Genomic DNA, 14529 nt, shown 5'->3' on the forward strand with positions numbered 1-14529 from the left:
CATGCGGCTCAACCTGTGATAGAATCGAACTCAAGACTGTCGAGAACTCCCTCCGGTGCAAGATCTGGCTCCGGAACGGAGTTCTTGAGCATAATATTGCGTATCTGACGCACACGGTGGCTCCAGTTGGAAACATACTCTCCCCTGGCATTCCAGACATGGGCAAACTCGCTGGCCAGAATGGCGAAATGGGTAACCAATGTGGGAAGTTTCTCAGCACTCACGATTTTGAAATGCGAGACCGCAAATAACGGTGGAAGTCCATGACGTCTGTAAAGCTTGACACGGTAATGGTCTTGTCCGCAAGGCTCCACCACGATGTTGATGAAGTTGAATTGAGTCTTAAGCAAACCTAGCTCCGACAATGGAGCACCAGAATCGTTGTAATACACGCAAACGAAATCGTTGCCCACATGGCGCTTTTTCCGGTTAAAAAAAGGGTCTTGGTCGTCATTTGGCATCATTGTAGTCGTGTGATATATCATCTGGACAGCTGGAGCAGAATATGCCAATGCAAATTCTCCGTCGTCATCGTTCTCAGTATCGAGTCCCCCAGAAGGGAAAGTGTAACCCTTTAGTCTCACCACATCTCCGAGTCCATTCAAGAAGGAATGGTATCTCTTAGATCCACTCCGATTGGCCAGCATCTGCGTCTCATCACGTTGGCCCAAACCAGCATAAATGACACCCACCTTGTAGAAATCTACTACTGGTATGCGGTCGAAGTTTCCGATGCTCCTTAGTGTAGCCACATCTGATACCAGAGGGACAGGCTTTGTTGCAAGCTTTGATGTCATTGGAACAACCAGCTGTAGCAGCAAAAAGTTGGGCGAAAACACCGTGTGTGATTCCCTGTCTCTGACCAGATCAACTTTGAATTGAACAGATCCCGTTGGCCGTCTCATTGAGATCCAACTTGCACCTGTATAACGGTTGGTTTTGATTGTTAGAATTCCAAGTCCATGGATCCAACGTTTGGTGTCAACATCTGGGGATTCAACCCGTTCAATCTTGCTCGCTTTGAAATCGAACTCGGAAAAAGTAGACTTGGAAATGAGGTCAATGTATGCCAGAGTCTGGTCGTCCAATGCTGTCGACGGAGACGAAAGAATCAGATTCCGCACTATGAAACCTGCCAACGACCGGCGCTGGTCCAGTCCAAGTTTCAAAAACCATTTACAGATGACTCCATATGAGAGACTGGAGAGATATTGCGATAGCTCGGTTGTCATCTCGGTGGTGCTGGTAGAAGGAACGTGATCAGTAGCCTCGGAAAAACTACCAAAGTCCACTGAAGCCCGTTTCCGAACCTTTGAGTTCGAATCGTGAGAGTACTGGATATATTTGAAGGCAATGGCAAATACCCTTTTGAACTCGTCAAGCGTGAAGTCCAAAATCAGATCAGGCGTTTGCGATAGCGAATTGAGAAACTCAAGAATGTGAGGACTCGCGAATGAACTTGAGATTCGGATTTGAAGATTGGTTAGGATCATTGCCAGATACTTTTTAACTGACAATGGAAATTCGTAACATGCAATGGTGAGAAAATTGATACATGGGATTCCTGTTTTCTCCCATGAGTTCAGTCCCGAAATCATTGACCCAATGATCATGTCCTCTTCATGTCTGCTGAAATACGAGCGGTAGCCAATCAGAGCTGAAAATGTCCTGACCACAGCAACCTGAACATTCGACCTCTGTATGTGCGGAGGAAGCTTCAACTCTGCGGGGAATTTGAGTTGCAGGTTATCACAAGAGGTCTTCATGAGCTCCGCAATCTCTTCTTTGCACTCAAGAAACAGATCGATATTGGCCAATTGCGGACAAAAATGGCACCATGTGAACGAATACACCTCCCAATCATAGAACTTGGAGAACACACTGTTAACTATGTGAAACCAGCTTCTTATCTCTTCGGAAAAATTCAGAGTCTCCACAACAGATTCCGGATTATCCAGGTATTTTTCGGGGATGTACGAGAGTTCTTCCGGGTAGCTCCAATCCACGGCTGTTTCCAATGGTCTATTCAGGACGAGCCGACCCATAGTGTCACTCAATCCCTCAAGATCCTGTGGATTTGTGAAATAAAGAGCTCTCTCGTTTATCCTCAGTCTAACCATTAATCTGGATACCGTCAGGTACAACTGCCAGTGCGAGGTGGTCAATGCATGGTCGAGCGTCCGCAAGAATCCACAAATAAACATCTTCATCTTGGAACGTGTGGTCGCAGAAATACTCAAGTGTAGCATGGTTTCTATCAAGAGCTTGGCGAGCTCGACGGAGTATTGTGATGTTGGCAACCGTTCAAATACGGCCTTTATGGCCTCGTTAAAGATGTCTTCGTCGAGAGCTACCCATAGATCAACCAGTACAATCTTTCCCATTTCCATGATAGTATCTCCATCATCAAATATGACATCCCAGTGGCTCATAAAAAGATCAATAACTCTTTGCTGTTCGAGGTCCGGCCCCAGTGACAATGATGCAGTCAAACCTTCAACTACGGTTTCAAGGCATTGACGACGAATATCAGCCCCAAACACCCTCTGGGTGTATCTGGAGAGCAGAAAATCGCAATTTTCATACCACTGAGTGTTGATGGTCAAGCAGCTCAAGTCTTTTCGGTAAGTTTCAAGGACGAATTTGGCATTTTGTGGGTTCAATTTTGACTGTTGATTGAAGAATTCCACCAGTGGTTGAAGCGACAATCCCTCTGTCTCTTTCTCTAAAAAAAGCTTCTGCAAGGATTTCAAAAGTGGATCAACAATTTCCCGATTTCCCTCGTGTTTTTGGACCTCTTTGAGCAACTTCCAGATCTTGGATCGGTCATCCAACATGAAATCTAAAGACACCATGAGACGGTATTTCTCGCTCTCAAACAGCAATTTCAGGAAATTCATTATCTCATCATTCAGCTTGGGGTTTCTGGAAAGTGCGATCGTTAGTGAGTCCATCATTTTTGGCGCAAAAGTGAACATCGCTTGAACCACATCCATCTCCGTCATCTTGGCTAGGATCCTGATAGCTCCAGTCAATATTCCAATTCCACTAGCAGTTTCTAACACCTGACACAGTTGATACACCACCAGTGATGGATTCGTTGTCTTTGAAAGGTCTCCCAGTATGTTCCACGCGATTTTGTCGAATTCCAAGCCAGAAGACTTGCTCACGGTGCATGCTCCAGATAATATCTCCATCACATCATACAAACTCTCCATGGGGAGTGTCCCATATAAAACCAGTGCATCAACAAAGCCAAGTGCAGAGGCCAAAGTGGTTCTTTCGATTGTACTATTGGCGATTTTCAGAACTAGCGGTAGCACTCTGAGCACCTCTTCCTCCTCTAAGATGTTGTAATTGAACTCCAAAATACTAGCCAAGAAGTCCACCAGCTTGGTTATAGTTCCATTCAGTTCTTGTGGTTGTGGCTTCGAGTCCTGAAGCTTCTGTTGGATTATCGTGAGCATCTCTACCAACAGTTTGCCGAGCGGTCTTTTAGAATACACCCACAGCTCGTACACGTCCTGGCCCTCTCTTGTCAAGTGGACCAGAACATCCAGGAATAACCCCAAATCATCGTCAAGTTCCATTTTAGTCATATCAACCTTGCATGTATTGATAATGTCATCATAATATGACAGTTTTGTCGGCACTGCGTGATCACTTAGCGATACACATGTATTCAGCAGATGAAGTGCCTGACGCCGCACTTCACTGGAACCGTCATTCAAAAATGACTTTAGCTGGTACCAAATCTCAGGCACAGATGATATGGTGAATGTTTTGAGGTTTTGGTCCAGATCGCGAATGTGAGAAACCTTGTTTGAGTCCGATAGCTTGGGGTTTTTCAGAGACTCCAGCAGCTTGGATTGGGTAGCATCTCCACCAACAATGGTCGGATTAACACTGACCGGCAGTGTTCGGTTGCTCCTCCCAGATCTTAAAGACCGTGTTAATGACTTGAAGATGCCAAACCCCACTGATTGGTCCGAGGACTCCTTCTGGGCATTTGGTGTGTCGGAAGATGGAGGGGCCATGATTCATGAAAGGCCATGCAGATGCTAGTTAATGCGCAAAACGAGAAACAAACGCGTGATTGGAATGCCGAGATAGATCTCGATTGTTCGATTGCTAAAGTTCAAACCGTATCGGGTATTGGTGTTCGCGATATCTCTTTGGCTGTCTTCCCTGAGTACGCGGAGTCTTGTCTAATCTTCTCTATCTAGGCTTCGGGGAGATAGTCGTGCACTGGATCAAACGATCTATGAGCCAGACGGAAACTGGGTTAAATGAGGGTAAACGGGCGTTTTAAAACATGTTATTGTTAAAACTCTTGATCTCGAACGGATACTCAGACCGTCTTCATTATCGTCAACAGGGCCAGTTTTTAGCAACCGAGTACTCTTTAAGTGCTCTCGGTGGATATATCACGTGCAAGTCTCATTTTGTGTGCAGCAACAATTAAAGCTCACTATAACTATTCTGAGGATTCAATAGTCATCTTCTGGGCGTGTGGCGTAGTTGGTAGCGCGTTCGCTTAGCATGCGAAAGGTCTCCGGTTCGACTCCGGACTCGTCCATTTTTTTTTCGATATCCCACACAGATTATGTGGGGAAACAATCTTTCCGGAGATTTTATGTTTTTTTGGTTTTTTTTGAGCAAATATTCATATTCTAAAAATTGTGTGTATGTTTGAAAACGTCATTTATAATGCATTACTCCAACTTTTGCTTTTCACAAATACATCAGTTTCTTAGGTTTGGTTGTATGTCCTTCCTTTAGCCTCTCCAGGTCACCGAGTTGTTTCTTCAAACCCTCCATTTTGTGCAATCTCGAGTCGATGTCTATCAATTCGTCATGCCATTTCAACCGCAATTCCGGATCAAATCTGGTGAATTTGGCATTGCCCTGTCCATCGAAGTTAAGCAGGTATTGATGAAACTTCCAGAGTGAAGTGCGATGGCAGACAGTAATAACAGTAATTCCGAGCTCCTCTATAGCGTATCTATAGCACTCCTGTTCGAGTTCTGGGGAAATGGAAGAAGTACACTCGTCGAGCACTGCAAACTTAGGCTGATGGTAATACAGTCTAGCCAAAGCTAGTCTTTGCTGTTCTCCAATGGACAGTAGCGTAGGCCACTTGCGGATCAAATCAAGCGGAGATTCGGGCACAGAGTCCTCAAGGTCTCGTGGCTTCTCCAAACTGTCGTTGATGATATTCTCACAGTCATCGACTAGATGACCGAGTTGCACGATTTTCAAAAGCTCGACAAGATACGCCTCATCCTTCACTAAGTCTGTGCCGTTGGCTCTCTGGTACCGAGACGACTTCCTGTTGAAGGTCTCTATAGAATCCGGATATATGATCTGCTCCTTTAGAGTTCCTATAGTCAAATATGCCCTTTGTGGAAGGTAAAACAGGTCGTCCTTGGAGTACGGTATGGTAAGTTTACCCGGATCAGCCACTTTCCATAAGCCACCCAAGATCCTGAAAAGTGAAGATTTGCCGCAACCGTTTGGACCCGTGATCAGCAAGTTGTCACCGGATTTGATCGAAAAGCACAAGTCTGCAACCAAAGTGTTTCCCGTAGGCGTAATCAGTGGAATGTGATCAAATGTCACCTCATCTCCGTACAAAATGTTAGATCCGCTGATTAGAGGCTTTGCTGTACCACCAATCGCAACAACTCCTGGACCAACACTCTGGACTGCGGAACTGTCTGTTCTAGAATTGATTGCAGAAAGAGCATTTTCGAACTCCACCAGTTTGACACTATAACCAACAAGATTCTGCACATTCTTCTTGCTCTGGATCAACCGACCCAAAGACGACGATGCACTTAGCAATAGCCTTCTGTTGGTAATGAAGTTTGCTGAGATGTCTCTCATGTCATGTTCTGAAATCTGGTAGTTCGACATATGCGCTCTGGTGAAGATCGGAATACTGCAGAGCAGTAAGCCCGAGGCACCCCAGAAGTACTTCACAATAAAACTCATGGTGAAGTCATAAATGGCAAACCTCCTGTACTCCAACCGTTTGAACTTTTCCAGTTCTAGGTACCTCGTGTCCAGGTGGTCGAGTTCACGTCTATGTCCTCTCGAGAATGCGATTTCTTCGCAGTTTGTGATGGTATTCGAATGGGAAGAATGAAAACCGTGTTCCAATTCGTTCGTCATCTGGGAGTATTTGGTGAAGTTGGGCGTGAACTGTTTCAGGAGAATGGTGGAAGTGTGAGTAATGATTCCCAGCAGCAGCACACCCTCTGCTGAAGATCCGCTTGTTGAAGCAAGTTGATTTGCACAGAGCAACAGGTCTAGTGATGGCTTCAGAAGCTGTGATGGCAGCGAGGCAAGAGCTTTAGAGAATTGTTCCACATTTGTGGTGATGCGCTGGTTGGGGTCTTCGATGATGGCTTCATCCGGATCCGAGTTTTTGCTGGTATTGAGCAGTTGGTAAAGTGTACTATTGCCAGATTCCGGAAGATAGTCATCTAATAACTTCTCTGTGAGATTGAGACGAATATTCTTTCCAAGCATCCGCTCAGACCAAGTCAGCAACGAATTTGTCAGAGAGGCTGGAATTCCAATACCCATCCAAACACAAATCAGAAACGCAAACTGCTTGAACCTTCTGGATATAAGCGTGGACACAATCCTTCCGTCTAAGGAAGCAACCTTCAAGGTTAGAAACGCTCGTGTAACCAATAGCACCAGTTGCAAGGCCAGGAATCCCGTGATCTTCCGCGTTCCGTTGACCTTAACAAGGTCAATTACCGACAGAAGCGACGACTTGGAGATGGAATTCCACGAGAACTTTGTTAAAGCCCTACTTCGCTTTCCTTCCAGCTTTCGCTGAGATTTCTGGGCTCCTCCTCCGAGAAGTGATAACAAGAGCAGGACCACGTAGGACGCGCGCAAGATCTTATTTCGGCGTTTGGCATAGAAACTAAGCAACGTCATAATGAAAATTGTTGTTAAACGGATTAACAAATGGGGTTTAACATGTAAAGAGAGAAGAGAAAGAAACTAGGAGCAAGAAGAAGAACAAGAACAAGACAAGGCGGAACAACATAAAGAGTACTCAAGGTTCTTTACCGGGCAATATCATGACAGTGTGGAGAAGATGCATGTGACATCGGATGCATGTGAACCCTTCATCATCGGGAGCAATGCCGTTTTCATCGGGTTTTTTTGTGGTCACGTGTAATTGCGTAACAAACCGAGAAATTGCAAAGTGTGTGTTTTCCACCATGGTATTAAGCACTGAAAGCTGTGGGATTTTCGGTTTATAAGATTTTTGTTCCATATATAAACAATCTAGAGCCCCTGTGATCATCTTCTTTTCTCGGTGAAATCGTCAACTTTGAATATTCAGCTTGAATCTATCGTCATGCCCTCTGCATCTACCGCACAGCCCATCTCTCGGACACTGAAGTTCAATCCTGCCAATGACGCCATTGTCACCGTCGCGGGAGGATGTTTTTGGGGAATTGAGAGGCTTTACAGAAAGCACTATGGTGATAAGATTGTTGACCTCAAGGTTGGCTACTGTAACGGAAAAGTTTCAGAACCCACCTATGAACAGGTTTGCAAGGGAGACACCCAGCACACCGAGGCCGTTCAGATTTCGTTCGACCCAGCCGTCGTCTCATACGAGGAACTCTACGAGTTTTTGTTTTTGATCCACGATCCCACAACGCTGAACCAACAAGGTCACAACACCGGAATCCAATACAGATCTGCTATCTTCGTCAACAGCGAAGAACAAGTCGCTATAGCCAAGTCAGCCATTGCCAAACAGCAGACCAAGTGGTTCCCTAACCACAAGATCGTGACCTCGATCGAGCCAATTGAGAACTTTTGGGATGCTGAGGAATATCACCAATTATACCTGGAGAAAAACCCCAACGGAAAGCATTGCCCTACCCACTTCCTGAGAACAGAACCTTTGAAATAATCACGTGACTACAATTATATAAACCCGCTTAAAACTTTTCGCCATCGCTCATAACAACGTAGATACTTGAGCTTAACCCGCATGTGGATAACATCTGCAGACTGCTTTAACTGTTTTGCTCCAGGGTTCGTTCCCTTTCTGTTCCATGCATGTATTACAACTCGAAGTACTTCAAGAAAGCCGAGCTTTCTTCTAGTGGTCGTCCCGTGCAACTGGGAGAAACGGATATCCTGATTCAAGATGGCGTGGGATTGTACCAGGGGAACTACAAGCTGATCACTCACCAGGACGGAAGAGTGTATCTATCGGACAAAAGGTTGGTTTATGTTCACAATTCGCATATTACTAAACCTGGGGAAAGCCCGAATCTTGCATTGGACCTTTTAGACGTGGATTCCATAGAATACTATGCGGGATTTCTCAAGAGCAGCCCCAAGATCACACTCCACATGAACAAGCTAAAATCGCATGTCACGAACGTGATACTGCAGGACGTATCGTGGGCATGTCCAATCTGTTATTTTGCCAATGAGCTGCCCAAAGCCCAAGTTGGCAAGATCGTGAGTGCACCTGGAAACGCGAGCAACTTCCCTAAGTGCAGGACGTGTGGAGTACCTGCTCCAGCAGAGTTGATTCTGAGATTGATTGAAACCTCGGTCTCGAAACCTCACGAATCTCACACAGTTACAGGTAAGGGCTTCCAATGTGACAAGTGTACTTTTTTGAACCATCCCTCAATGACGAATTGTGAGATGTGCGGCCATCTACTGAAAGAGCATCCTGGTGTCGAAGACCAGGGAGTCAACCTGCAAATTGAAGAATCCACAGACTTCGACGAGTTCACAATAAAAATCAGTTTCCACAAATCCGGTTCCAAAATTTTTTTTGATAAACTAGAAAGCGCGGTTGAAATGGCCAAATGGAACAAGTTGACTGAATCAGACCGTATCAATAGAGGCGTCATCAACGACGAACCACCAAGCGTGCCACAATTGGGAATACATGGTTTGCAGGCCGTGACAATGAAGAAGAACCTGGAAAGTTCTAATCTTCTCAATGACTCCATCCAGGATCTGGAGAATTTGATGTCAAAAGCCAAGCAGTTGATAGGTTTGAGTGAAACGTACCAATCACTGCTGATGTCATCTAGATCACAAACTTCGAAGATCGACGATAATTTGAAGATCCTGAAGGAATCAAAGACCACAATAAAGATCCTCGATAGCATCATCACCACCAATGAAATTTCGCAAGCCCAGAAAGACAAATCCAAGAGTAATTATCTCTGGTCTTTACGCAAGCCATCAGTCACCGATGTCAACCGATCCGGATATTCAGAACTTTACATTGATGAGCTTGCTCGCCAAATCTACGAGTTTATTATGAACGAAAACCTGCTTGACAGATCCAGTGTGGTTTCCATGTATGAGCTCTACTCGATGTACAACACGGCCCGAGGATTATCGCTGGTATCTCCGCTCGAATTGTATGATGCCGTTAAGAAGTTCGAGACGTTGCGGTTCAACGTGCGAATGTTTGAGATCCCGCTTGTTTCGGTTAATCTTTCTGATCTAACGAGTCTTTCTCCTGCCAAAAAGACAGAAAGCAGGAACGATGGGAAGATGTATGTCATCTCTAGATCCGACTTCTCTTCCAGTTCAACCGCAAATAGACTTTTGGAAATCATCAACACTCTTGATGGCGTATCCGTGCTGGGTCTCCAAAACCACCCCGGTCTCAGCATGAATTTCATGATTTTGAGCTCAATGGTCACACAGCTATGTATGGACGGGAAAGTTTGCGTTGACATTCGACTGGAAGGCGCATTCTTCTACAAAAACGAGATCCTCGAATTCGAATGGGACTGATATCTGGCGTCTTTTGTTTCCTGTGGTATATTAATGAAATGATGAACTAGCTATGTCTTGTTGATGCTTGCGTTGTTGCCCTCAGCATCCTCGTAGTTGGTGAGGTCTGTGGAACTTGATAAGAGCCGCGGTAGCTCTTCTATTTTGCCAATCACGAACTCCTTTTCATTGACGTAACTCCTGTCCTCCTTCTTTCCGGAATCGAATTCCTTCAGAAACACGAGCAACTTGTCTCTGTTCTTGATCAGAATATCACTAACGGGTTTGGTCTTCTTGGGATTGGCCACAAAAACTTTGAAGGCATGGAACGATTCGTACTGGATGTTTTTGGACTTGTCCCCCAGCAGAATCATTACCAGCTTCAAGTTATGTGGAGAATTCACGTATGATGTCATGAAAAACTGGTTCTCCTTCTGCAAAAGCAGCTGCGACAGAAGTTTGATAGACTGTCTCTTAGTGACATAGTTCTTAGAACTCATCAAGGAGTTGAATTCCTGAGTGAACCGCTCCAGATTCTCGCGAAAGAACTCGTCAGCGCACTTTTTATGCACCGTGAGCAAGTCTCTGAGGGTGTCAAATGCATCCGTGGCATTCTCAAAAGTGCCCGTTTGGCAGTAGCCGAAGTAATCCCATATGATCGGGTCTTTCAAGCAGAAGCGTGCAATAGAATCGTACTTGATACACTCCCTCAATATAGATCCCGTGATTGGAGCCGTTTCAGGAGTCTCTGGTCCACTGAAAAGACACGTGAGTGTCCGTGGCCTTGCCAGCAGATGATCCACGGTTGGCGATCTGTTTCCTACTTCCCTTCTAAGAAGTATCGAAAACAACGTTACTACGTGTTTTCGTGAATCAAACTCCAGCCGCGAGAGATGGTACACCAGAAGATATAAGCAATCCGTGCTATAAACTTCCTGGGCTAACTGTGCTATTTGATCTGGATGAATATCGCCTTCGTCATCACCAAGTAGAATCTCTCTGATCTGAAGTAAGTATCTGGAGACTTCATCTTGGACCTGCATAAAGTTAGTAATGAAAGCCTAGTAATAATAGAAAACAGAAAGACTTCCCCAGGCTGATGATATCACCAATCAACTCCAACATACCTTCTTCTTATCCTGAGCAGTGTCCAGTTTGGTGACCTGCTCGTTCATCATCCTCACCAGCTCTGACGGCGTCTTGGGATTCCTCTTGAACAAGAACGCCATGGTGAAGAGTTCGTTCTGACTGCTTTAAAAAGTGTTACCCTATTTTGCAGTGGGAAATTTCAATCTCCGTGACTTTATAACTAATTTCCGCTCGCAAAGAAGCCAGAAACGCCCTTTGGAGCCAAAGGAGTATGTTCAAGCGTAAACATCTGGAGTTGTGGTACCTTTTAGGTCGTGTGGGGGTGAATCGGTAATTTGCCCAGACACGCACCCCTTCACACGACCCCGGCGGCCCCCTTCATGACATGTCACAGAATAGTCAACCGGTATTGTGAACCACAGGCTGTCTTGTTGCAGTAGTGATTGTTGTGTTTGTGTGTGTGCATGTTTGTTTTCTCCGTTGTCATCGCATAGTTCCAACATTTTCAACAAATGGCCTCCAAAAGTGCACACAAGAGACTCACCAAGGAGTACAGGGCGATACAGGCGAATCCTCCACCGTTCATCGTGGCCAAGGCATCAGAACAAAACATCCTGGAATGGCACTATGTAATTACAGGACCACCGGAGACGCCATACGAAGGTGGTCAGTACCACGGAACCCTGTCGTTCCCCACAGAGTATCCTTTCAAGCCACCTGCTATAAGGATGACTACCCCGAATGGGCGGTTCCAGGTGAATACAAGACTATGTTTGTCTATGAGTGACTACCATCCAGATACGTGGAATCCAGGTTGGTCTGTGAGCACAATTTTAACAGGGCTGCTGAGTTTCATGACTGGAGACGAGCCGACGACGGGAGCTATAGTGACGAGTCTGGCTACGAAGGAGAATCTGGCATTGGCTTCGAGACAGTTCAACGTCAACCAAAATCCCAGGTTTGTGAAAGAGTTTCCAGAGCTAGTCCAGCAAAATCTTGCAGATATCAAGAACGGAACAGTTTTCGTGCGGAAAGAGAAACCAAAACCAGTGCTAAAGAAGGAGGAGCCAAGGGTTTCGACCGAAAAGATACTGGATCCCGAAGAGAAACTCAGAGCGCAGCTATTGGCGAAGTCAGTTTCGCAAGAGGAAGAAGGTTGGTCAGTTTCGACAGTGGTGATGATACTGTTAGTTGTTGCCGTGGCGATATGCGGTGCGAAGTTATATCGTTAAGGGAGGACGGTGCTGAAATTTGCCACTCCGATAATAGACCCAATTAAAGAATCTGAATGAATCTGTAATCGGCCTGTTAGTCTTCTCTTACTTGAGTCTCTACTTGCATCTTGAAAGACCAGATAAGGCAAGTTCTTATCAGCTATATATAGTATTGATATACCCAAATTTTGGGACCATGGATTCAAACCACCGGTCTTCGCTTATATTACATATCCTTTTGATAACCCCGAAAATAACAACAAAAAATGCATAAATGACGAACAAAGCACAACCCTCGTGCCGTCTTCTCTCATATATTGTCCTTGACGAGACCTATGAAGGAAGGCGTAAATGTGTGATCACGACCATAAAAACCACCATTGCAGCAACATTACATATCAAGCTGATCTTGATACTCCTTCAAGTCCTCAGATTCAAATATAATCTTCACCATCAACGAACACGAGGGACAAACTGCTATGTCGTCTCCACCCTCCAGATCCACCAGTGCTATTTGGAAACGGTCTCCGCAGGGGCATGGATATGTAAATAGCTCAGTAGTTGCATCAAATGTGAAATCTTCGATTTCTATCTGATCATAAATTGCTTCGGACATTGGTGGCAGGAATAGTCAAAGACTTTAGCTAAGTATACGCCTCTGAGAAATCAAAGGGCCAAATTTTTTTAATGGGGTGACCGATTGGTTGTTGCACTATTAAGGTTTTGTACCTATATTGACCTTGTTTTGTATCGTGCTGATTGTTGGATAGGAGGAGAAAGTCGATGATCTGTAATAAACTCAAAGGAAACAAGTTAACAAGAATATATATAACGAATCGTTTCTCTATACAGTAAAACAACGAATATCAGTTAAGAAGGATGTGTCTTCTTGTGGTCCAGCTAGTAGTGTAGGAACCGGTTACGGACAAAATCAAAAATTCAAAATGGATGCAACGTTTTAGCTTGTACACTTCTTTTCTTCTTGTCGTTCCCCAACCAGGGTTGGAGACATTTTTTGAGCACGTGACCACACAAAGGGCTAACCAACCCTGAGATGTTGGAGGTCTGCCCTTACTTCTTCTTCTTGCCGCTCCTCTTTGAAACTTTTTAGACCCGTCAACCACATACATCGACAGATAAAGTAAGTTCATCAGTGCTATATTTTGCTGGAAAAGTTGTTGGTATCGTTGTTGAAGATTCAATAATAGGGTATCATCTGAATTAGTGGGATCGTTGCCAGAAAGACCACACTGAAATCCTTTCACCTATTCACATCAGATTTGAAAACGGTATCCAGAACTCATACAGCAAATTCTCTGCAAAGCAATCTGGACCAACGTACTAACCCTTCCTGCCTCAGCATCATAAAAAATGGGTATTTCTCGTGATTCTCGTCACAAGCGTTCCGCTACCGGTGCCAAACGTGCTCAATTCAGAAAGAAGCGGAAGTTTGAGTTGGGCCGTCAAGGTGCCAACACCAGAATCGGACCAAAGCGTATCCACGCCGTCAGAACCAGAGGTGGTAACCAGAAATTCAGAGCTTTGAGAGTTGAGACCGGAAACTTCTCATGGGCCTCGGAGAACATTACCAGAAAGACCAGAATCACCGGTGTTGCCTACCACCCTTCCAACAACGAGTTGGTCAGAACAAACACCTTGACTAAGAGTGCCATCGTCCAGATCGATGCTACTCCTTTCAAGTCTTGGTTCGAGAACCACTACGGTGCTTCTTTGGGAAAGAAGAACATCAAGAAGGACGAGGAGGAAGCTGCCAAGCCATCTAAGAAGCTCGAGAAGAAGTGGGCTGCCAGAGCTGGTGAGTCTAAGATTGAGAACGCCGTGAACTCCCAGTTCGGTGCCGGTAGATTGTACGCTGCTATCTCTTCCAGACCAGGTCAGTCTGGTAGATGTGATGGTTACATCTTGGAAGGTGAAGAGTTGGCTTTCTACTTGCGTAGATTGACTGCCAAGAAATAAGCGATGTCTCTATAATATCACAACAAAATATCAGTTTTCTGTATGCGATTGTAGTAAGTAAATGGTGAATTCGAGGATTTTTTGGCATCTCGGCGAACAGTTTTCAAGGCTCTAGAGTTCATCGTTGAAGCCATCAAGATTTACTGAGAGCAGACTCTTACAAGTATATCTACGTAATATAGGAGGTAGTTCTAGGAAAGATTCAAGATTGAAATTATTTATACATATACGATTATCTGTACAGAAATCTGGTTTACAAGTTAGTGAAAGGTCTAAGTCACCGAAACTCAAGCAAGTCCTTCATATCATGTTCAGCAAAGGCAATAAAATTTTATCCGCATTATAGCTCAGTACAGGTCTGTGTTTTATTCTCTCATCATTTTGATATGAATTGGTGGCTCGAAGAAGTTGCTAAATACATACAATTTTATCCTCAACAAGACCT

At 44.8% G+C, this 14529-nt stretch overlaps 8 protein-coding genes across 8 annotated transcripts; 4 read left to right on the top strand and 4 right to left on the bottom strand.

The window, feature by feature from the left end:
- Positions 1–8: 8 nt before the first annotated feature.
- Positions 9–4037, bottom strand: KUCA_T00001851001 (uncharacterized protein; the record flags this gene model as incomplete). The annotated part of the gene is made up of 1 exon (XM_022604073.1): positions 9–4037. One exon carries the CDS (start codon positions 4035–4037, stop codon positions 9–11), a length of 4029 nt encoding a protein of 1342 aa, XP_022457891.1.
- A 697-nt stretch (positions 4038–4734) lies between these two features.
- Positions 4735–6960, bottom strand: KUCA_T00001852001 (uncharacterized protein; the record flags this gene model as incomplete). Its single annotated transcript, XM_022604075.1, has 1 exon — positions 4735–6960. The coding sequence occupies one exon, from the start codon at positions 6958–6960 to the stop codon at positions 4735–4737; it is 2226 nt and encodes a 741-aa protein (XP_022457892.1).
- A 430-nt stretch (positions 6961–7390) lies between these two features.
- Positions 7391–7957, top strand: KUCA_T00001853001 (uncharacterized protein; the record flags this gene model as incomplete). The annotated part of the gene is made up of 1 exon (XM_022604076.1): positions 7391–7957. The coding sequence occupies one exon, from the start codon at positions 7391–7393 to the stop codon at positions 7955–7957; it is 567 nt and encodes a 188-aa protein (XP_022457893.1).
- A 149-nt stretch (positions 7958–8106) lies between these two features.
- Positions 8107–9825, top strand: KUCA_T00001854001 (uncharacterized protein; the record flags this gene model as incomplete). Its single annotated transcript, XM_022604077.1, has 1 exon — positions 8107–9825. The coding sequence occupies one exon, from the start codon at positions 8107–8109 to the stop codon at positions 9823–9825; it is 1719 nt and encodes a 572-aa protein (XP_022457894.1).
- A 50-nt stretch (positions 9826–9875) lies between these two features.
- Positions 9876–11033, bottom strand: KUCA_T00001855001 (uncharacterized protein; the record flags this gene model as incomplete). Its single annotated transcript, XM_022604078.1, has 2 exons — positions 9876–10841; positions 10932–11033. The coding sequence occupies 2 exons, from the start codon at positions 11031–11033 to the stop codon at positions 9876–9878; spliced, it is 1068 nt and encodes a 355-aa protein (XP_022457895.1).
- Positions 11034–11405: 372 nt separating this feature from the next.
- KUCA_T00001856001 (uncharacterized protein) lies at positions 11406–12125 on the top strand (the record flags this gene model as incomplete). Its single annotated transcript, XM_022604079.1, has 1 exon — positions 11406–12125. One exon carries the CDS (start codon positions 11406–11408, stop codon positions 12123–12125), a length of 720 nt encoding a protein of 239 aa, XP_022457896.1.
- Positions 12126–12498: 373 nt separating this feature from the next.
- On the bottom strand, positions 12499–12723 carry KUCA_T00001857001 (uncharacterized protein; the record flags this gene model as incomplete). The annotated part of the gene is made up of 1 exon (XM_022604080.1): positions 12499–12723. The coding sequence occupies one exon, from the start codon at positions 12721–12723 to the stop codon at positions 12499–12501; it is 225 nt and encodes a 74-aa protein (XP_022457897.1).
- Positions 12724–13478: 755 nt separating this feature from the next.
- KUCA_T00001858001 (uncharacterized protein) lies at positions 13479–14084 on the top strand (the record flags this gene model as incomplete). The annotated part of the gene is made up of 1 exon (XM_022604081.1): positions 13479–14084. One exon carries the CDS (start codon positions 13479–13481, stop codon positions 14082–14084), a length of 606 nt encoding a protein of 201 aa, XP_022457898.1.
- Between the last annotated feature and the right edge of the window lie 445 nt (positions 14085–14529).

This window comes from Kuraishia capsulata, genomic scaffold, assembly GCF_000576695.1.
Source record: "Kuraishia capsulata CBS 1993 genomic scaffold, Kuraishia_capsulata_scaffold_2, whole genome shotgun sequence".
Taxonomy (NCBI): Eukaryota; Fungi; Ascomycota; class Pichiomycetes; order Pichiales; family Pichiaceae; genus Kuraishia; species Kuraishia capsulata.